Here is a 24,717-nt window from a genome sequence, read left to right as displayed (position 1 = left end):
AGATACCATGTTTGCATAATATGTATAAGTTCTTATTAAACTTAGAGTTTGACCACAGTCATTTCCTTTTTTCATACCGGTAGCTGGCGTACAATGACCCAATGTAGTCCTGAATCCTAGGATGATTTTTAAAACTGACTTACTTTTTCAGTGCAAATTTAAAAATAGATAGGGCTCTCATTTCAGGGATTTCTTTCATCCAGAAGCGCCCGTTGGAGATCTGGGAAGAATCAAAGATATCTTGAGGGACACAGAGGAAATAAGCCACACTGGCAGTCTCCATATGCTTCAGAGAATAACTTGCCAGCTCCGTGTGTTAGGTAACCCCAGGTGGTTAACTACACTCTCATATCCCAAAGGTATGATTAAAGGATTAGAGTGTGGAGAAAAGAGCAGACATTAGTGCAATAGAATGAGAAAAACAAAAACAAGAACACTTTTGTACTATCCTGGGATTTCATCAGCAGCAAAATGAGGACGAGAGAATTGGACCATGAATGCTTTTTTAAAACACTGGGTGAATCCAATCAAGATGTTTTGGCTATTAAGTTCCCTGATGACAGAGGATATGTCTTTTCTAATTTGCTTTGTGAGGTACCTACATAGGCAACAGGGATAGGGATCATGTTTTTAAGAAACACTAAAATGTTGTTAGTTTGCATCAACACTACAGAACCCTCAGTGCACTACCGTACCTAATGAGCAGCTTTAGGTTTAAATTTCTCGGAAGAATGCTTGGATATAGTGGAATTAACATTTGGCAGCATCTAACTGGACATATAAATTGGGAGCAATGGATGTTAGCTGATATATTGAGAATGGAGGCAACAATGTAGGCAGAGTTTCTATTAAGAGGAGCTGGTCATAGACAGTGATACAAAAACCATCATCTAAGGAAAAAAAAACTTAGAGCAAAAGAACTTATAAAACAGTGTATGATTAATAATAGCAATGTTCGTTGAGCTCTTCTTATGTGCCAGACTTTGTTCTAAACATTTCTCATGTGAAACCACATTTAATCCTCATGACCACTCTGTGAGAATTTTATAGATGAGGAAAACAAAGGCTTGGAGAGATTAAGTAACTTGCCCAAATACCGAAATTAGTAAGTGATAGAGGCAGGATTTTAACCCAGGTTTGACTAATTCAAGTGAGATTTAAACTCAGTCTAACTTAGCCAGTTTCTTAAGGCCTATTTTGTGACTGTCTATTAGAAGGGAAAAACTATGGGAGAGCTCAGATAGGTAATGACTTCTGTTGAATATCTGTTTTCTGCCAGATATTGAGCTGGTGATTGTCCTACCATATGTGAGGTGATTTAGGAAACTGAAGCTCAGAGACATTTAAATAACTTGTCTAGGCTCATGTATCTAGGAAAATGCATATGCAAGAATCAAACGCAGTGTATATATTACAAAGGCCAATGTCCTTTCCAAATATCATGATGCATCCGACAACAAATTTATATTAATTGTTATCTTGCCCAAGGAGTTGGGTACCTTTTGTGACAGAAAATTCTGGTCAGCTGCAGAAGCCTATAATAGTTTGCTAGGGCAGCCATGACAAAGAACCATAGACTGGGTGGCTTGAACAACAGAAATTGATTTCCTCCCGGTTCTGGAGGCGGAAGTCTAAGATGAATGCGTTAGCAGTGTTGGTTCCTTGTTAGGGCCTGAGAGAGAAGGAACCTTGGCGTGTGTGTAGCCATCTTCTCCCTGAGTCCTCACTTTGTCTTCCCTTTGCGCAGGTCTGCGTCCCAATCTCCTCTTCTATAAGGACACTAGTCATATACGATTTGGGATCACCCATATGACCTCATTTTAACTTAATGACCTCTTTCAAGTCCTGTCTTCAGATACAGTAACATTCTGAGGTATTGGAGGACGGGATTTCAACAGGTGAATTTGGGAACACACAATTCAGCAACGTAGCAAGGTCAAACAATGCTCTGGGAACATGACATAAGCTGAACAGCCCATGTAGAATATAATGTCCAGTGTCACCGCTTTGAAGTTACTATCATTTATCACCTAGACTACTGCATTAACCTCCTAACTAAACTTCCTGCTTTCTCTTTTATCTAATCTCATCTGAAGTATTAGGTCGGTGCAAAAGTAATTGCAGTTTTTGCAATTATTTTTAACCTTTAAACCGCCATTACTTTTGCACCAACCTAATAATAATTTGTCATCATTTTTTTTTCCTGAAAAGACCACATAGCACAATTCCAAAGACCATCATTCCCTTTGTATTCCATGTGAGTGCCAACGCCCTCCCAGTTATATTACACGGTGGCCCTGCTTACTATCATGTCTTTGTTTCCACTGTCAGCACCCTAATACAGTCCTTATTACTTCGAAACCGTTGTAATTGTTTCTCTCTAGACCATCACTCCCAGCGCTTGTCTCATTATTGCTGGTGTACTCTTTCTTAAGGGAAGTTCATTTCAGATACTGTCACCTGCCCTCTCAAACCCTTTCAATTGTGCCTTTTTATCTACCAAGTTAGAGCCTCCGTAGGGTGACCTCAGCCTATTTCTGGCCCTTCCTTCTTGTAGCCTCTACGGGGAGAAAGCTGGATCTTCACCACACACTTATCTACCTCAACCTGCCTGTGCTCATGCTGTTGCTCCCATCAACTGATTGCCAATATCCACTCCTTCTGTAAGACCCACCTTAAATTCTACTTCATGAGCAGATTATTTTCCTGATATACCCTATCAGAAGTGATATGATCTTTTTTTCTCCACCATTAAACTTTCACCTTTACTGTACTGGATCTTTTTTACAAAGGGTGTCCTTATTAAACTCACTGTAACCTTAGTGGCCCTTTCAAAGTTCTGGAGTAATTGAAAATATGACAGCGACCTTTGGCCAAAGGAATGTTAGGAGAATTTAATGGCATAGTACAATGTTGTGCTAGCAACAGCTCCTAGAAGAGTGTGCAAGAAATTGTTAAATTTTCAAATGTTAAGCATATTCTTAAGCATAGCCATTATTAAAAAGTGTTACATAAATTAAAGTTAAATAAACTATTTTTTAAAAGTAAAATATCAGTAAATTCTGATTTAAAACAAATTATAACTAATTATTTTCACGTTTTACTTTTTAAAATAATCTTTAGGCTATTTATATAGTCAACATACTATATATTGATGTGCTACTATGTATCTCCTTCCAACTCCATGTTCAATGACCTTACATCGATAGCTTGAAATTGGTTATCATGGGAATATTTACACCATGGAAATTGGCACATTAAAAATCAGAGCTTGACCCACCTCAGGGATAATGTGGATGCCTGATCACTGCGCTGTGCACCTGAAGCTGAATGATAATGAATGCCAACTATGATTTTATATATATATATATATATATATATATATATATATATATGTATATATATATATATATATATGTACGTGTATACTTACAAGAAGTGGAGTACAGCATTAGGAATAGAGACAGTGGAAATGTAATGGCTCTGTGCGATATCAGGGGGATGGTGGATGGGGGTAGGGGGGTTCACACAGTGTGAGGGATATAAATGATAAACGTCTAAGTATTACTTTATCTTGTGCACCAGAAATTAATTTTAAAAAAATACTCTTCAGATCCTAAAAAAAAAAAAAAAAATTTTTTTCTCTAAAATTTTTAAATGAGATTATAAAGACTATTTGAGAATATAACAAACATTTTTATAGTAAGAGATTTAGGTGTATATGAAACAAAATTTAAATATTCCAAATACTAATTGTGATTTTTCTAGGGAGATGGAATTATTGGTAGGTTTTTGCCTTTTCTCTACTTTCTAAATTTTCATTATTATAGCTGTGTTTGTTTATAGTGGAAAAATTTTAACTAGGCAAAATTAATGTTAAATTTACTTCCTTAAATTACCATTTGTTATGGTAGGGGACTACCCAGAGTAATATTAGAGGATCCTCACATTTTATGCAAGGAATACATTCTTAAGACCTTATATAATTCAAAACTAGTCATTCACCAACTAGTGAATGAATTCACCAACTAGTGAATCAAAAAATAGGAGATATTCTCAAATGGCAATATCATAAATAGTTTATAATTCAAAAAAAAATCAGAGCTTGATTTTTATTGTCTAGACAAAAAAATGATGAAGAAATGTAAACAGTTCAGATTAAACTTAAAAGTGTATCATGTCTATAGCCATCATATTGTGAATAGCACAATCTATAAATAAATATTCTTCCAGTATTTGAAACTATTTTCAGACTCCGCAAAGTTACTTGTATCATTAATTGGTGAGCAGAGTTCTGACATATAACTTATTTGGTTTCACTTTCATCAAATACCTTAACATATATAAAACTTCCAATCAATATTCATGTCAGAAATACACTGATTAGTCAATTGCGATCATACATTAGCTATGGATACAAGATTTTGGTAAAATTTAATGAAAGCATTTTGTGAGAGTTAATTAGCTATATGGAATTTATAATTAAGAACGTTGTATATTTTATTATTTCTAAAGACTGTTTTTCATATGTTACCAGAGATATGTTACCAGACAGGTTTCCAATAACTCTGCACTTAGTAGAATTTCTGACTCTTGAAACATTTAAATATACAAAGCAAACTTAGCTTAGGTATTATCTAAAAGGCTCAGAATATATATTGAGAAATGGAAAATGGAATTTGGAGCAAGTGTGTGTTATAAAAATGGAGAAAATAGCTAAAATTATTTTCATAATTATTACAATATAACAAAACAATGTAGGAGGCAGATCTAAAATTCCATTCTCTCAGGATCCTTAGAGTGGGTATCACTGTATAGATAAGGAGACAAGTTCACAAGAAAAGCTACATGGTTTCGCAAAGACAATGCAGGTGATTAGTTAAAGAACAAGAATTCAAACCCTCTCTTCTTGCTGTTTAAGGCACAAGTTACTAATCTCTGCTGTCCTTCATCATAGACCGTTTCTTACTTCAGTTCCGCCCTTTCAGATCACAGTAACACAGAGTAGCTTCAATAGCACAGTTCCTTGCATAGCTATTCGTAGTAGATGCTCAATAATAATTTATTAATGAAAAATTGAACCTTGAGGGCATTATGCTAAGTGAAATAAGTCAAGCAGAGAAACACAGACACTGTATGATCTCACTTTTATGTGGAATCTAAAAAAGCTGAACTCAGAAACAAAGAGTAAATTGGTGGCTGCCAGGGGCTGGGGTGGGGCATGTGTGGAGGAACTAAGATGTTGATTCAAGTTTACAAGCTTGTAAGATGAATAGCTTCTGAGTATCTAATATACAACATAGAGATTGTTGTTAACAATATTGTATTGTGTACTCCAGAGATACTAACAGATGTCACAAAAAAAAAAAAGTTTAACTATGTGAGGTGATGGATATGCTAAGTACCTTTTTGTGGTAATCATTTGTGTGTGTGTGAGTGTGTGTATTCACATTTATATCTTCAATTTACACAATGTTACATGTCAATTACATCTCAATAAAGCTGGGGGGGGACTCAATAATTATGTTCTCAAATGCATTTATTCTATAAATACTTAGGCAGCGTAGGCTCTGGAAGAAAAAAAAGGATAATTGAGATGTAACCCCTTTTGCTGATTAGCTCAGTCTCTTAGGAAGTCAATAAAACAAACAATTATAATAAAACATGAAAAGCCCTGTGACATTGGAGTGGGGTGGGCAATGAGAGCACAGTAAAGGATATCTATATAGAACTGGAGGGATAGACAATTCTGTCATTTCAGCTGAGTCTTAAAGTATGAGTAGGAATTAGCTAAACAGAAGAATACCTCAGGAAAAAGGCGTTGTATGAAATTTAGAGATGTGAAAAAGCATGGCGTAGATTGTAAGCTATATAGTCTCTGGTATGGCTGAAGCATGTGCTATATATGTAAAGAAAAGGCAGGCAGTGAGGTTGGAGAAAAAGGTTAGATGCTAGATAATAAAACATTCTGGGTGTTATAAAATGTCCTAAGAAATTAAATTCCACTCTGGAATGTATAGGCTATAAATCTGTGTGTATAATTCAGTACTCTCTAGTAAAGATAATGATAGCCATGTGTGCAATTTTAATAAAGGATAAAGAGAAACAGGTGAAATGTATTTTAAAAATACATTCTATTTAAGCTAAGACATCCAAAAGTATATCGTTTCAAAATGCAATCAATATTATAAAATATTAATGCGTTATTTTACATTTTTTCATGCTGAGTCTTTGGAATCTTTTTTGTTTTATGACAACACAATATCTCCATTTGAATTAACATATGTCAAATAGCCACGTGCTCAATAGCCACATGTGGCCCATGGCTACCATATTGAACAGCACAGTTCTAAACAACAGACAAGTCACCCAGGACATAATCCTGGAATACCGCATGGTTGACCCACTACCTATGAAGCTCAGTGTTGGGCAACAACAACGCACAGCCATTGCACCGCATTTCAATTCTTTCTACTCATTTCTGAATCCTACACTAAACAATGATCCAGGCAGATATTTCTAAACTGAGCCCCCCCACCCCGTCAGTAATATGGGATCACTGAGTCCTTGCAGAGGGAATCTAGCAAACACAGAACCCAGACAGTGCAGATCTAAACTGAAGAAGGTGGTGGTGGCAGGTCAGGGAGCTGCTGTCAAAGAAGTTACTTCTTTTCAGCAAAGGCTGTCAAGCTTTGGCTGTGCTGCTGAGAATTTTCTGCCTTCAGCTGGGGATGGGAGCATTTCTGGGTTGTCATTAGATCCAGTTAGAATAGAGGATCAGAGGTGACTAGCGAGCTGAAACAGAGGCACAATGAATAACTCACCAAACCGCCTGACCCACTGGCACACAGTTCCATATAGAGGTTTGTCCTTTCTGTTGAAATGGAATCATTCCTAATGAGACATACTCTGGAGGCTTCGGCTGTGAAGTTGACAACTTACAAAGAAAGCAGAAGGAAGTTGAATTCTGGAGGGTTAGAGTGGGAATCTGGGTCAAAGCTTTGTCTCAACTTTTTTTATTTTCCTCTAGAAAGAATAGCCAGAAAATAAAATTAGTCAAAAACTCCCATTATTTTTCAGAAGATTAATAGTGATTTCTTTTTCATTTTGCAAATCTCAATTTAAATTATATTAGCAAGGTAATAATTAAAATACTGCAGAATTTTTAATATCAAAATCAATTTTTCCTTTTCCTCTGTCTTTCTGAAGTCCTTCCTTCCTGCTCAGGAAAGATTTAGTTAAGTAACTAGGAACAAATGATATGGCATACCTAGTTCCAAAAGCCCCCCTCTAATATTTTGGGCCTTTTTCTATAGAAAAGCTATAATTAAGCACTGTATATTCTGTAGGAAGGCTTTGATATTTAAACACCAATTCTCTGCAATGATGTGGATTGGATCATTTAGTGCTAAATCATATGTGGCGATAATATTTCTAGTAATTAGGCAAAAATAAATTTTGTTCAATATGCATATGTTTGCGGAGATGAATTCAGTAGTACCTGGAACTGGTTTCACATGAAACATTCGGCACTGGGTAATTAATTGTCTTTGGAAGAACCACAAAAGTTTTCTAAGCAATTCTCTCTCAGTGCTTTAAGAGTAATGATGTACTGTAGGAAAAGATCACAGGCTTTGAAATTGTACAGATGAAGGTTGAAATTCCAGCTCTTTCACAAACTAGCTATTAATTATTTGGCAAATTCTCTCAGCATAAACTATTTATTTGTAAATGTCAGAAATAATAGCTACCTAATAGGATTGTTTGGTTTCAATAATAAAAATAATTACAATTATTATTATTATTATTATTATTATTATTATTATTATTATTTGAAGTGACTAGTGCAGTACTTGGTACATATTGTTATTAACCTTTTACCAATTAATTCCACAGCTCTAGATAAATGTTGATGATGCAAATAATGATGATGGTGATCGCATATCCTGCTCTTTTATGGCTTCTGTGTTGCCAAAGTCAGTGGATTTTTTTCACTGTTTATCTTACTTTAGTATTCACACAGCTAATTGTACAAAGAAAATAAAAGCCCTTTGTTCCCTTTGTTTCCATAAGAATACATTCTCTTGGTCTCTCTCATTCTCCATTGTCTTTGTGAGCTTGTCCTTCTCAATTAATGCATAAATATTTGAACCCTTTAGGGTATAATCAGAACTCTTACCTTCACTTCCTACACTTTCAGCTATTACTGTTGCTATCCATATGTTGATGACTCCCAAAAAGTTCCAACTTAGACTTGTAGTCTCTGAGCCAGAATGTCCTTATTCAATTTCCGACATGGCATTTCTACTTGGTTATTTTACAAAAATCTAAAAATAAATTCTAAAACTTTATCTTACTTTTTTCCCCCTATATTTGGTTCTGTTTCAGTTTTGTTTCTCTCAAGTAGTTCAATGCAATTACATGAACTAGAGTTACTGGAAGGAATAGATATCACAACTTTTCATTCCAAGGCTCAGCAATCTACAGAACAATCAAAAATGAGAATCAAAAATGGGACTCAGACTTGCATTTCACATGTGTGACAATTACAGCTGCCATGTCGACTTCTTTCATTGATTCTGTTTCACGTATGACTGTGTGGTCAACTTGTAGCTTTGCTCCTGAGATCAAACTTCTTTTTCTAGTCCCATTCCTGGTAGCTGGGAGAAAAATTCACCAACTTATTATACCACTCAACAAACTACTTGACATAATTTTTCTGACAATATCCAGTAGCCCTGATCAGTATTCTTATAAATAGTACTTTATACATATAGTTCAAAATCCAAGTTACTAGGTGATGTTTTACTAGCTATTTTTAATTCCTGATGAATTCACTATTGAAGTAGTGCTCAACTGTTGCTTACATCATACATGCCTAGAGTAATGCATAAGGTGAATTTTCTAAATGAGACCCTTCTAGTACTTCTGATAATAAAACAATTTGGATGAGATCCCATAACGCCCTGTCTCATGCTGAATGTTATGCTTTATGGGTCATATCATAGAAAGGCTCCAGGGCAGGATTTGAAATAATTGGACAAAACCTGGAAATTTGTTTGTTAGCAAAGATTTCCATAGTAAAAGCATGTACAGTAATTCATGGAATCATGATGAGGGTACATGATAGATGATGATAATGTTTTACTCTAATTCTGTGGTTTACAATTTTTTTACGAATCATATTTCCAGCATGCAAAACACCAAGATGTAAGTTCGATGGCGCTATTTAGGAATATTCCTTGGGCCACTTCTTTCTTTATATGCTGTTTTTCTTGTGAGGATAGAAATATCTACCTTGAAGAATTTTATTGTCTAGTAGCAGGAGAGAAACATAAACTGATGATTGCAACAGAGTTTGAAACTGCTAGGCTCATGGCACATATAGCTATAATGGGGAAAATCACATACTTTATAAAGGAAGGAAACGAACATCTTTATAAGAGAGATATTAAAAAAATGAGAAGTGTTTGTCTTTCTGGCTTTTCTCCCTCTGGCTGTTTCAGTTCACCACTAGTTTAACTAAAACACAACCCACTCAATATGGGCAGTTTTGGCTAGAATTTCCTAAAGAACATTTATGGCCCTATGAAAGGGCAGGAAGTGATGATTGGGCATTGATTTATTGATCCTACTCACACATATTTGGAGGGATGGTATCATGCCAGGCAGTGACTCCCATGGAAATGGTAGCATTTTCCTTCACTAATAGTTGTTAATAAAATCCATTGCTTATAATGGCAACAGGATATTAGTAGTAAAATCCATTTGGAATGTATTTTTAAATTACTGTTTATATTGAGAATCTCAATTTCCTTTTCAGCAAAAAGAAACTTGGGCCAACTAAAAGGAAAAAGAAAGTTTTCATATGAAAGACCAAGCTCAATACTTTCCTTTAAAGTGAATTAATACTTCCTAAAGTGAATATTTCTGAAAAAAAATAATTTTTTACATTTTTAGCATTTACTTGATGATTATATTTGAATAAATAAATTTATCTTTCCAAAATTTTACCCTTTCCCTATCTTTCTGTACCACCTTTTCTGTTCAAGAAATCCCTAAGAACATATTATGTGATGATAAGTGTAGTTAAACAAGTGCACAGACTACCCTCAAGGGGCTTACAATTTTGGAAAGTAGGGTATAGAAATATATCCAATATATACAGCATGTATATATATATACATATATAATACATATATACAGCATATAATATATTATTATAATATAATAAATATATACAGCATGTAACATAAATATATCTACATAATATGGACTACAGAATATGTACTCTAAATCTAATAGTATAATACTTAGCACCATCAGTCTTCATCTGACTTGAGGAAATCTCCTTAGAAATCCCATGATGAAAAACAAATTATATGAAGTAGGTTATGTTTTCCTGAAACAAAGAAATGTTAATATTGTGGATTCTATTTTTAACCAAGTTCTCAAATAAATCATCATCCGTGTGATCAGCCTTGTCATAAAGGTAAAGGACCCACAATTATAAACTTCTCTTGCAATTACAAGTAACAAAAACTATGATTTTCAATATGTGTAAGATTTCAACATGGAGAAATGGGGAAAGGGTAATCCAGGTGGAAAGGACATCATGAATATCAGTAAGTGGGAACATGTGGCATATCTAAGGTACACATGGAAGAGCGTAGTGAAAAATGAGACCCAAAAAATAATGGTCAGTAAGGGTTGAAAAAATGAAGCACAGGAGATGAAAAGAGGTTATGCTACTGTGTAAGCTTCTATGCAAGGAATAATGAAGGTCTGATTATGGTGGGAGAAGTAGAAGGATGATGGGAAAAGGAAACTAATATCAGGGATTTATGTGTATCTTTTTAGTATGAATCCATCAATTTTTATTTTTATGATCATTTCCCCCAACACACATAAAATTCATAAATTTTGAACCGTATTTCCAATGAATATTTTGCCAGAAAAAATATCTCATTTACTAAATATATCCTATCTATGTTGCCATACTTTTCACCTTTATTCCAAAGTATGTTTGTGGGGACAGAGTTCCAGACAGCAGTTTCCAGGCTCTCTCCCTCACGTGGAAAGGTGCTGACTTGGGTGTTAGATGGCCATCAGTTGTGACTGGTTGACCATCAGCTGTAACCAGTTAGCCAATTAGTCACCGATATAACTGCTGTGGCTATGTTGGTTTGTCAGTTGGTTGGTTGGTTGGCAAAGAAGCAGAAGGCGGATTGCGGATCGGGTGGCTCCTGCTTCCTGTGTCTCCAACTCACCTGCCAGCAAGAATATCGCGGTATGAACCCCCTATCCGTGGCTCTGTTGGTGTTCCTTTTTGGCCTCACCATATCCTGTGTTCCTGTGTGAGGAGCGGGACCAGAGTCCCCGCATGATGATGTTTAAGCCACAGAAGCACAGTAGTTACTGATAATGAATTGGTACCACCAGAAACGACAGTTATCTAGAGTTATGCATTACATAGTAAACAATTTTTTAGTGTTTTTAAGCATAAAATTCAAATACATAATCTCTCTTAAGTCAGAAGAAAGATGTAAAGCTATTCTTTAGCATGTCTTGCTTTCAATGTGTGCTTTATAGGCCCAAATGGAGGCAGACACTTCCAGATCCCCGCTCACACAAAACAGATCAAATAGTACTAGTGAAAGCAACTAACTTTAAACAGTATCTGAGGTTGAGATATTAGAATCTGTTATTATCTGAGGGAAAACTCAGTTCTCAGGGGAAAAAATACGCATGTCTTGACTATTGCATAACTGTTCTGCAAATTTTAAGGGGAATATTATGTAATTACTGATTAGAGTGATGCAATCTAGACAAAAATGCTGCAATTCTGATTGTAGGTCAAATAATCAATTGGACAATGTTTTCATCTGGAAAATTCCTAGTTATGTTGATTACTTTATACTGCTCACTTATTCATTTATTCTTTGTTCAACTTGTGTTAGTTATGTTCCAGGCCCCTGTGAGGAATTAGGAATACAAAAGTGAGTAATATTCATGTCCTGAAGGCATATACAGTCTAGTAGGAGCACAGAGAAGCAAAGACAATTTTCTGTTGTAAGACCAAAATGAGGCACAAAGGAGGGGATGTATAGGAGGGTTAAGGGAGATTTTGCAGAGAATTTCCTAGAGCTTGATATGGAAGAATCAGTAAGTAAAAGGTTATTCGACAGGAGGAAGGAAAATTAACTGGGCTTTTGTGTTTTCATCTATGACATCTTGTGGAAACCACCTCATTTCTCAAGTTTTCTCGTATCCTAGAAATGACTCATATGGTCTTAATTTAGAGCATCCAATGTTAACATTCTACCATGGGCTTCACGTGTGCTTTGTTTCATGCTATAAGTAAAAGAATAACCCTGGTCCTATTCTACATTTTCATGCGTTAGGCTCCCATTCGGTGGCTGAAATGGAAAAAAAAAATGCATAAATTAAGCAGCTTTGAAAAACTATGTAGCCAAATTCAACCAATGTGATAGAAATTTAGAACCAAAAGAAAGTGATATCTAAGCAATTCTTTGAAATATAATTTGATTCAAATTAATTTTGCTCTATAATAATGTTATTTACAAAATTAGATACCCTCTAAACTCCCAAGTTATCTTCATTACAGAGATAGTATTATTATATAATTGCATGTGGGTGTTATCTTACCAGAAACATACATGGATATCTAAAAGTTATAAATTAATGCTCTTACATTTGATTCAAGGATGTTATAAGAAAATTTTATACTCAATAGCAGCATGTTGAATTTCTTTATTCAATGATGGTCACTGGCATTCCATTTAAAATTGTCCATATCTACTCTCCAATTTCCATAACTTTTAAGTATGTTATTTAAATTTTTTCCATCAACCTTGTACATTCATATTTTTCTAAATCAAATAGTGCAAAGGGGCATATAGTAAAATGAGCATTTTAGGTTTTTTTTTTCTGGTTTTTACCTTCATATTTCTAAGTACTATGACTATATGCTGACTTTTTAAATGGCTACTTTTAAATTTATGGACAGTAGATAGCTCTTAATTCACATATCTTCTTATTTTTTCTCTTAATGTAATTGTTATTCGCCTTACTTTTTAGCTTCACATAATTTCCTTAATCATCTCTTTTATATCCTGTATATTTTGACTTTCAAATTGTGAGAAGAGGATTTTATAACCGTTCCCTTTTCCATCAGTTTTCCCTTCTTCCACCTCTGAACCTATCAATTTTCTCTTTAATTTTCATCGTAAAGGTTGATAACGTGTATATTCTATTGTGTAATGAGTTTTTCACTTTATGTGTGAATTCATCAAGTTGAAAATCAATCATTGACATCTGCACCCTTGCAACTACAGTGTGAGCTAAGAGTCAAGTAGGGCTATGATTACATTTTCTTTTCCTGATTCCAAGTCACAGACACTCTGCTACTAAAAGAAGAATGTTTGATGGATTTCTTCTGACTTTTACCATTTGCTTAAAATGAAGCCACAGGCTACTTTCACATTCTACACCACATCTTCCTTTCTCAATCACTTTTGTTTTGCTGTTGAATAAGTAAATCTTTTGCTTCCTCAGCTTTTTCTTTATTCTATGTATTGCTTGAAATCTACTTTCATTTTCTTCAAGAAGCCTATAAACTGTTTTTATAGTTTCTCATTTATTTTTTAATGTGTAATTCCAGAACACAATCTTTGTATCAACTGATGAAAATCTGAACACTTGCAGGCTTCCCAATTTTATTGGAAAACATGAAATATATATTCCCATTTTTAATTCCTAGCCCGGAAAATGTTTCTTTTATTAAATTACAATTATTATTCTGCAGAATTTTTATGTCACACATCCTTTACGACTGTTTCCTAGTTTAATTTTAAAGTGTACTACTTGGGCTTTGCTCTGAGAAAATCATATTTCCCCACTAGTTTAAGCTTATTCTTTAGTCTAATGTTCAGTATTAATGTCATTTGCTTTAGAGAGCAGCTTAACTATGCCTGGAATATTCTTTAAAATCCCAGTAGGTGCAATTAATTGGGTTCAGGCTACATGCCAGTTATTTTACATATATTAAATATAATACACATAATCCACATATTAGACAATGTTACCTCTGATTTTCAGATGAGAAAGCTGAGTTAGACTATTCAAACTAATTAAAACTCAGATATTTCTAAAAACAAAGTTGTCTTCCTATTAGAAGCTGATTCCCTATAACTTACTATATAAACCAAAACAACATTAAAACAAAGCTGTTAGGAGAGATGCTAAAGATTATGAATTTGTCAGGTATTTGTTTCTTGTTTAACTGTGAATGCGTTGAGAATTTTCATTAATGCCATCACAATCACTGTACACCTAATTTCAAATTATTTATGCAAATGCTCCAGCATGAATCAAAACATTAAGTGCAAGACAATTGAAAAACAGAGTAGGCTAAAAATAAATCAGAGAATAATAGATTACTCAGATTAGTGTAAAACTAGTAATTTAGGCCCCTGGGCACATTTTTCAGAGAAAGCCCTTTAAACTTTGTTAATTGCTAAATAACTACATTTCCCACCTGCCATCACCACAGAGGTTTCTTGTTGCTTTAATTCTGGAGAAGAAGGGAAGATGCAGCTGGCCCACCAGTGTTTTTGGCTGGGACTCAAGAAGGCCTGCTCTGCTTTTTACGGTTTGTTCATGAAAGCAAAACTATACAAATACCCATCCTCAATGTCTGAGGATCTCATTTGCCGAAGGCACCTGTGCTATAGTGTAGCACACACGGGGTCAGGAGTGAGAAGATTATATCTTCAAACCAAGGTTCTGCCACCTTCTTGCTAAACGTGACTTCAGATTTTTTCTGCTGTGAGAGGAACATAATATTACCTTCATCACAGAGTTGGTATGAGGAGCAGTAAGGTCATATATATGAACGGACTTTCCCAAATTCAAAATGTTAAACAGGTTATTTATGAGTTAACTCTAATACAGTCATATAACAGAACTTATGCAAATGAATGCCTGGTACTCCCTTAATCCTTTGTGATCTACTCCAGATGAAATTTCAGTTCCTAGGTCTAGTGGATTATTAGGCCAGTTACATCCTTAGATCTTCCACACCTTGGTTGTCTTGTAACTGTCTCCTGTATAGTTTTCAAAACAATTCTCACCCACCAATCTTCTAACAACTCAGAAAATGAACCTGGTATAATTTGTAGATCCTCAAAGTCTTCAAAAACATCTAAAATTTGAGCACAATGACCGTTACATGGGAAAGAGACATGCAGATATAATTGGGCTTCTGGGTCTCCTAAAAACCAGCCATAGAAGAATTCAGGGAGCAGAATCTGCACTCTTAGGCTGATCTGTGAATGGATTACAGCTTTCTACCTCCTGAGTCTGTCGCTCTGGACGAGTGCAAACTGAACTGCCTCATCCATTTTCTTATCTGTAGAATGGAGGTCATAATATATGCCTCAAAATATTGTGACACCTAAATGAGATCACGTATACACAGCTTTGTACACTTCCCAGCATGCAGTGTATTGTCAACATTGATCCTGATTTTCTGTTAATTTTAAAAGACTACCATCAATCCTTAGCCCCACATTTTTGCAAAGGACTTTGCAATTATTCTCCCCATATCACAAACTTCCCTATCGTTGTGCGGAATGAAACTTTAAATGTTTTTCATAAGTTTATATAGTTATCTGTTACAAGATTAAAATCTCAAGGATCCAGATTTTTCTATTGGGATAAAGCCACAAATTCACATGATTATCAACAAAATGTCACATGCATTATATTCCATAAAAATATAATACTCATATATTTGTACATTTATACTGTATGAAGTATGCCTATTGAATATATACAGAGGGTACCAAAAAATGTATACTCATTTTAAGAAAGGAAACACCTGTATTAAAATTGTAATACTCAATATATACCGATAACAAAAGATGAATACAAGTCACGTTTGATTAATTACAAGAGGTGCTCAAAGTGGTTACTCAGCATCCAGACACTTCTGATTACGGCAAACTACTGCTTGAGCAACGTTGACCAAAGTGTCCACTTGTCTACATTATTTTGGCACCCCCAGTATATATGCACACACACTATCTTTAAATACAGAAATCTGAATCAGTAAGATAAGATGATCATACAATGAGAAGCAAAGGGAAGTGAGATAGAAGAAAAAATAGATTAATGTCTTCCGTCGTCACACTAGTATATAAGCTTTTTGAAGTAAAAGGGAGAGCTGAATTGTGCTTTTTATATTACTTTCTCTCTCTCTCTCTCTCTCTCTCTCTGTAAAATTGTTTTAAAAGTTCATTGCATATATGTATAAAGTAGTTACATTGTATATTGCCCAAAATGAATAAGTCAGTTAAAGAGCGACAATTCATTCATGTCCTCAGTTTCCAAATCCAACACTACCAAGTAACCTTCATGCTCCCAGTGCTTCTGCATTTTGCTTGTACCCAATGAATCTAACACTGTCATTTCTCTATCCCTCTGCTTATCTGTCTTCACACAGGCAACTACGGAGAAAGTGGGATGGAAGCTTTCAAAGATATGTCAGCCAAGGAAGGGATCTGCATTGCTCACTCGTACAAAATCTACAGCAATGCAGGGGAGCAGAGTTTCGATAAACTGCTGAAGAAGCTCAGGAGTCATTTGCCCAAGGCCCGGGTGGTGGCCTGCTTCTGTGAGGGCATGACTGTGCGCGGTCTGCTGATGGCCATGCGGCGCCTGGGTCTAGCTGGAGAATTTCTGCTTCTGGGCAGGTGAGTGACAATGAGAAAATTCACCGGGAGGTAATAATACCAGGATTTTGGCAGCATCAAAGGGCATCTTTTGGTGCACAAAGACAGATGCTTTGGAAGCTTAATCTGTATAGTAGAAGTAGAGCTTAAATATCATGAAATACCAGAGCCTGGAAAGAATAATGGAAAATAAGTAAATACGCCGTGTGCTGAGTAATGTTGATAGCAGAAATAAACACATAAAGATGATGAAACCTTAAATCCTCAAAAAAAAATGACTATAAGAAAATGAGATGGATTCTTAAATACTTGCATAATTCCCTTGGAAACTAACCACATTTCAAACTTTTTGCTGTAGCTTTTGAAATTGATTTTGAGAATGGCTATATAAGCTTGTTTGATAATATAGAATCATAGAATTCGGGGTTTATAAGTGAAGAATTGCTCTTAGAACTAACTTTTAAAAGCATTGGAAAATTGGCTCAGTATTTTATGTAACAGAAGTATCATTACATTTCCTGATCACCCACGTTTTTGCCAGACAAGTTTCTAAAAGATTAACTTCTACATGGATTGACTTTAATTATCTGGATAATCCACTTGATTTGCACAATTCAGCCCATTCCCTACTGATGTTGTTGAATCAGTACGTTAGTCAGGATTCTCCAGAGAAACAGAAACAGCAGTGTGAGTATATATAGCAAGAGACCCAGGAGAGCCAATGGTGTAGTTCTGGTACAAAAGCTGGCAGGCTAAGACCCAGGTTTAAGTGTGAAGTCCACAAAAGATCAGTGTCCCAAGTCATGCAGGCAGGCAGGTGGAGTTCCCTCCTACTCAGCCTTTTTGTTCTATTCAGGTCTTCAGTTGATTGGACGAGGCCCACTCACATTAGGGAGGACAATCTGCATTACTCAGTCTACAGGTACAAATTGTAATCTCATCTAGAAACACCCTGATACATGCATCTAGAATAATGTTTGGCTAAATATCTGGGCATCCCATGGCCCAGTCAAGTTATCACATAAAATTAACCATCTCAGTTGGTAAGATGATACCCTAGATTAAACATGTGAATGCAGTTTCACCATCGTATACCTTGAAAAAATTATCTTATCAAGCATCTTTTCTCAATAGGGAGCCAATTTAAAGAATAGAGAAAACCTTCCAAACCATTGCATCTTTCTCAATATGCTGTCCAAAATAGAAAGCCAACTCACTTGTTATCATTTTTTGATGACTCATTAAAAAAAGAAAAAAAAAACATTTCCTTTATTTTTCAAATGCTGAACTGACCTTCTATGATCCGGCGGAGTGTCTGCTTGACTATATTTTATGACAGCTCCTTTATATACCTAATTCTTTTCTGTCTGATCTGATGACAGTAGATTGTTGGGACTGTTTTAGTAGGAGGCCAACTATTCTTCATAAAAATGGTATCGAGTGAGATTCCTTTTTCATTTATGTCGTGCATATTGTCTAAAACAATTACTAGTTGGGAAGAGCCATGCACTAGTTTCATAAAACCCAGGAACATTCCCGTTGCCAATATTCTTCAATTCTGAAGTGCAGTGGTACCCCTGGTGAAAAGAATAGTAAAGAAAGAGCTGTCTTTAAACAGTTCTGTTTTTCTGATAGGGAACGAGGGATTCTATAACTCATATCTGCTGCTTTGCCGACATTAGTAAGACCAATTAGCAGCATTTGTTTTTTAGACATATAATTTGTCAACAAATAAATGGTTTTTGAGCACATGTACACAATGAAAATAAATTGGTACTTACTATATTTGCCACTTTCCATTTTTATTTCGCCAGCAACACCACAAGGCCAAAATTCAATATTTTGTATATTTTTTAATTTATTTTGTATACGTTGTTTGCAAGTTCTCTCCATATAATTTAATGCATGGAAAAATAGCTTCATAACCTTTAATTCAATTTCTTAACCCCTTCGTGGATTGGTTTATAATAATTGAACATTTACTTGAGCACTAATTCATTTTATCTGTGAGCAATTCAGAATATTTTTCCTTATTCTGAATTTAAACAATAACTCCCAGGAGTTTCCACCTCTTGGATCATATTCTTTTCTTTGCAAGTACATGTGATACTCTTTCAAATATTTGGAGAAAACAGTATGGTCCCCTTTATCTTCTCTTTGAAACATTCCTACTCTTCCATTCCTACTTCTTCATAGTGAAATGGCACTCTAAGTATTAATAAAACCAATTATCAGGACCACTGGTAGGATCATTTATCAAATGCTGTGTGCCAATTACTATGCTAAGCACTTTGCATGTGTTGTTTCATTTAATTATTAATTTGACAAATATTGAGTGCTTACTATATGTTAAGATGCTTGTGATACATCAGTGAATAAAAGAGGGACAATAATCACGATTGTTATGGACCTTACAGATGATAAGTTAAATAGAAGGTAATAATTGCTAGGAAAAAACATAAATCTAAGAACAACTTGCATGTTGAATACTATTATCATCTTCGTTTTATGGGCAAGGACTCTAAGACTCAATAAATATTGAGTAATAATGATATGAAGAAGGGTATATAGATGTGTGTGATGAAGACAAAATTGAAAATAAGTCTGCATAACTCTGGAGACTGAGCATGTAGTGCTATTTTATTGCTTCTTAGTAAGTTTAAAGTATTCCTGTTTATAAAAGTTGGAGGTCTTGGGTAGTGAGCAGAAAAACAAAAAAGTAATAGCTATATGAGAGAATTCGGAACATCTACTCACACTCGTTTTACAAGTGAAGAAACTGATACCCTAAAGTTTGGACGACGTGGTCAGGGTTGTACAAGAGCCCATGACTCACAATTCAGTGTTTCCCTCTCCTGGCCTGTCTCCTACAGAATAGAAACAGGGGAAGAGTTATAATCTGATGGCAAATCCCCAGTTCTTCATAGATCCTGATGTATAAAGAGACTATCCTAGATAATTCAAGTTTAAGTTAGCAGTTTTAAATTAATGTTACCTCCTAAAAACTCTAATTCACCCTGTAGTTCCTCTTAATATTTTAACATTATTTTGTTTACACATATTCTCCCAATCCCTCTTTATACTTCTTTCTGCCCCCACCCCTGACTAAGTTTAGATGGATGGTTCTTATAAACTAGAGGTCAATGCTATGAAAAAAAAATCTATATTCAGAACTTCCTAGAGGGTCCCACATTTAACAGCTGTAGTTACTTATAAATCTCTCTAGCGGCCTTGGGACAGCCAGGTTTAATAGGTCTTTAAACTAAAATATTTGGCAGGACTAAGATAACTCTACTGCTGAGACAACCTCATCCATCAACATATCCCACCATCTGCACTGCACATCAGTAGAATGTTAGAGTGATAAAGACCTGGCCCCTGGGTCTCCTCTTTTGAGTCCTAGGTAATCTGCTGTCTCATTACCAATAAAAATGTCCTGTTCGGGACCCTGAATAGTCTTGCTACACACTTTGGCTCTGACAGCAGGATGAGATCAATAATCTAAACACAAATGACCCTTTTTTTTGTTTTTTATATAATGGGTGTAGTATTTTAGTTCTTGAGCTGAGAAAAGTATTATTTGAGATATATTATTTATAAATTATGAGCCTAAATAGCAACTGTTTTTTCAACATAGTGTTTTATGTTTTCCAAAAAAATGTAGTTTATGATCATGAAAAATAATTTAAATAGCAAACAAATCTATACAGTGGAAAGCCCTTATATTTCTAAATCTGTAGCAACACAGGGCATTGTTAAAATATATGGTATTTCCTTACCTTATAGGTGAAAATTGGCCTCACTATTTTTTTTTTAATTTGTAGATTTTCAATTATGACTTAGATTGTACTTCTTTCATGTATCAATAGTGATATATACTTAAATTTTCCCAAGCTACCTAATCATGCACTATTTCTGTTTATTTTTTTCCTTATTTATTTATATAAAAGCACTTTAGCAGGTAAGGAAAGTAGTTGATTGGTACATGTAGCAAATATTTTAACTCTTGTCCTTTAATTTTGACTTTGTTGATGGTATTTTGGGCTATGCCAAACTTTATTTTTCAGTTATTTTCTTCATGTTTTTATGTCTCATGGGATTTGTATATGGATATAGAGGCCAGTCACAGAGGTTTATCTAATTGGTTGTTAATCCAAGGTAGGGTAGGAGAATTTAGTAAACAAGGGGGTACAATTCATAGTATGAAATCCCTAAAAATGTGGGAATGGGTAACACTTAAAGCACGGGTGGTGGGAAGGAGCTGAGGAGGTCAACTCCAGAATTGGAACAGAAATAAAAAATATGTTAGGGGCAGAGGTAGATACGTTTAAAGGTGTGAAAACTGGAAACTCACTTGACAGTCCCTCTTTTCTTTGTAAATTTGGAGACTAGAAGGGAGTGTGTGTGTGTGTGTGTGTATTGCAGAGATGCTGGAGGCAGTGGGTTGAGAAGTTGTCAGTAGAGATTGGAGACCCAGGAAAACTACACTGTTAATAAGTTGTTTCATATATTATATTTATTTTATATTACTCCATCTGTTACAAACTATGGGGATATAAAAGATTTGACTCTACTATAATGGAGAAAATTTTTTAAAAATAACAATAAATTTTAGTTGTACTGTCACATCAATATTGTATGAATTCTCACTGTTAGGGCTTTAAATGTTGATTAAACAGCCCGGTTCTCAAATTAAAAACCAAAAGGATTTAATGTATGTCAGGTAATTAGAGCCCAAGTCTTTGACCTGTCATCAAATGGATGTCCTAACACTGCCCCACAACCCGAGCATCATAGGCAGGGCTGGACGATCTCAGGTCTTCCTTGCTTTTGAAGATGGCTTTCAGAATGTCAATAGGAAAACTCTGAGGTTCAGAGAACAAACTGCTCCATAACAAAGAAGATACTGAGCCTCCCGTGCGCAATTCTTTCTCCAGTTTCACCAGGCAGATAAAGTCACTCATTTCCAGGAGAGAAGGAAGGGAGATGGTGGAGAAAAGCTATGTGTTTTCTTCCCATGCTTTTCCCTCCTAGAGAGTGGATATCTCTGAAACTCTCCTGATGAAATATGAAGAGTTGGGTATATTCTAGTCTCACAAGCCCCTTCTGAAGTGGACAGATAATAGTAACTGGACTTTACAGAGGAAGACTGTTTAGCTCAGAGACATCATTTGTCTCATCTATGTCACCATGCTTACTAGACCTGCAGCTGAAATTTAAATGAAATCAATTGCTTTGTAACATGCTACAACTCTGAAAAGTGGAAATTCCTGGAAGGGGAAGAGAGCCTGCAGGTTATTGGATAGAGAAGGATTCTTGTGTGAGGGATGAAACCAATCAATGACTTCGAAGTCCTTTTCTAGAAGTCAGGTTTGTATTCCAGAGATATCTGCATCTCAGAGGGTTCTGGTAGCCTCAAAACTCACTGCACTTCTAATATTTGTTTAGATGAACTTTAAAAACAATTGGATGATAATAGCTATTATGGCATGTTCTTTCTTCTAAGTAGTTGGTTTTATATATTAATTCATTGACTTTCTATACCCATCCTATTTGAAAGCTATTATGATCAACTTCATTTTATTATTGAGGAAACTGAGGCACAGAAAGACAAGTAATTTGCTCAAGATCACACAGGTAATAAGTGGAAGAGAGGACAGTGGAAGATAGCCTGTTTTCTTAGCCACTATGGTAAACTGTCTAGATCAGGGGTGTCCAAACTTTTTTCAACGTTTTTCACCAAGGACCATATGCTGTAAAATACACAAACAGCCGGGCCACTCACTCGAGGTGAAGTACATATTGCCTCACCTGGTTTATTCAAGTAAACTAAATATATTTTTGGAATCTGCTGCAGGCCAATTAAAAATGGATTGCGGGCCACATTTGACCCGCGGGCCGCAGTTTGGACACCCCTGGTATAGATCATGATAATCCTTAATTTCAGTAACCAATTTGATCCTTATGGTATGAAATATTAATTTATTTTCCTAGTAATAAAATAGATAATCTTTAATAAAGAAAAATAGTAATAAAAATAATTCTGAGAGATTTCTTCTTTTTTTAAGTAAAATAAATAAAACCTGGAGGAATCAATCCAACATTCTATAAACCAGAAAAATGAAGTGATGAATTGCACCAATCTATTACTATTTTTCTCCAAAAACACTCTGATAAAATTGAGTTTTCAGGAAATAGAAAATTTTAAAGTTGCTTGCTTTATAAGAATGATCAAACATCTGTGAAGAAACAAAGGCAAACACAGAACATTATGCTGTGGTGAAACTAGGTGAAATTTGTTTGCTCTTCCATTGTTTTCTAGAAGACTAATATGATTTAGTGGAGTATCTTATGTACATGTTTCTCTTCATTGGAGAAAACTGTGGTGTGTCATTCTAAAGCAGTGGTTGGCAAACTAAGGGCCATGGGCCAAATCCAGCTCCCGATTTTTATAAATACAATTTTATTGTAAAACAGCCACATTCATTTACACGATGTCTATCACTGCTTTCATGCTATAATGGTAGAGTTGAGTAGTAGTTATAACAGCGACCGGATGTCCCATAAAGCCTAAAATATTTACTATTTGACCCTTTGCAAAAAATGTTTGCCTGACCCCTGACACAGAGTTCTATTTTCATGTGTGAAAATGGCTCTGCTTACTTACACAACATATTAGAACTTAATGCTTTGAATATTTATTCAGCAATAGTCATGGTTTGAACATAAACTCCATTTTCTTTTCAATTCTCTTTGAGGTTTTAAGGCCCCTGCTTGGTCATAGGATCAGACAGCTCTAGGAACGTAGATCGAAGTTAGGGGTACAAGTTGAGTGCTGTGTTTATCAGTGGAGAGGAGACTGAGAACAAAGAAGCTTTTTTTTTTATTTTTATTTCCGCATTCTGGAACATAATGTTCAAAGTAATTGGAACATACAATGCATTTGAAATACCTCCTATTCAATCTTGAGTGATTTAATTTTATCTAAAATGAAAGAATGTGCTAAAATTAATGAGCGATATACTCTGAGTGTAAATAAAGTTGTTTTTTCTTCTCTCATTTGGTAAAGTGGACTGATGGACATAAACTGAAAATTTATCATTTCACCCATGATCTTCCTCATTTTTCCTGAGAGTTATTTTTCCCCCAAAAGTAATCTAATTACTTAATCCTTCTCCATAATAATCTTAGTTGACTCCCTTTTGCTTTCAGATTCAAATACCTTATTTGGCATATATGGCCCTTTAAAATATGGCCAAATCGACCAATCATTTCTCAATACACTCACAGATGAAATTTAAAATATTTACCAAACTAGGAAGACATGGGCCCAATTAGAACAGGTGAAAGTCATAGCCAAAGGGTAGATCCATGCCAACGCATGCCATCTACTATTAGAATTGATACACTACACCCCCTCCCGGCACAATTAAGTCTTATACGTTTTCCATATAAAATTATCATAATTCCCCAAAGATACCAGCCTCACAGTATTTTCTCCTACAGCGTCTTCTCCTTGGAATGACTTCCCTTCTCCTTGGTATAACTTTCACCAATGAAACCCAAGTTTGTCATGTAAGACATTCCCTAACAGTTTTGAAGACTCCCTGAAATTTAGTAAAATTTCTACGGATCCCTTATAACTCCTTATAACTCATTTCTAATTTTGTGTTTTCCTCTTCCACTTTTCCACTGGAATATGAGCTCCTAGAAGTGTAGGCAAAGGTTTATTAATCTCTGTGCCTCTAGTACCTTACACATTTTACATCTTTGAGGATGGCTATGATTGCAGAGGAAAATCAAGTGTGGCAGTTATGCAGAGGTATTAAAAAGGTCTCTCCCACTCTGGTAGGCCTAAATAAAAGGCAGGTTTCTCAGGCTCTTACAGAGTAGAAAAGCAAAACGAATGCATGCTGCTCTGCAAGGAAGACAACTAAGAGCCCGTGGTAGAGGGCAGAGG

The 24,717-nt window shown here is 35.3% G+C and overlaps 1 protein-coding gene across 3 annotated transcripts in view; it reads left to right on the top strand.

Moving 5' to 3' along the window:
• Positions 1-24,717, top strand: part of GRM5 (glutamate metabotropic receptor 5) — a 454,770-nt gene that overhangs the window by 151,144 nt on the left and 278,909 nt on the right. For all 3 annotated transcript variants that reach the window (XM_033121038.1, XM_033121039.1, XM_033121040.1), the window contains exon 3: positions 16,529-16,778. In XM_033121038.1, the coding sequence (XP_032976929.1) occupies positions 16,529-16,778 (250 nt within the window). The remainder of the gene's footprint in view (positions 1-16,528; positions 16,779-24,717) is intronic.

Source organism: Rhinolophus ferrumequinum, chromosome 11 (assembly GCF_004115265.2).
Source record: "Rhinolophus ferrumequinum isolate MPI-CBG mRhiFer1 chromosome 11, mRhiFer1_v1.p, whole genome shotgun sequence".
NCBI classification, from domain to species: domain Eukaryota; kingdom Metazoa; phylum Chordata; class Mammalia; order Chiroptera; family Rhinolophidae; genus Rhinolophus; species Rhinolophus ferrumequinum.
The sequence above is the reverse complement of the archived record's forward strand: the minus strand, read 5'-3'. Positions and strand labels throughout refer to the sequence as shown.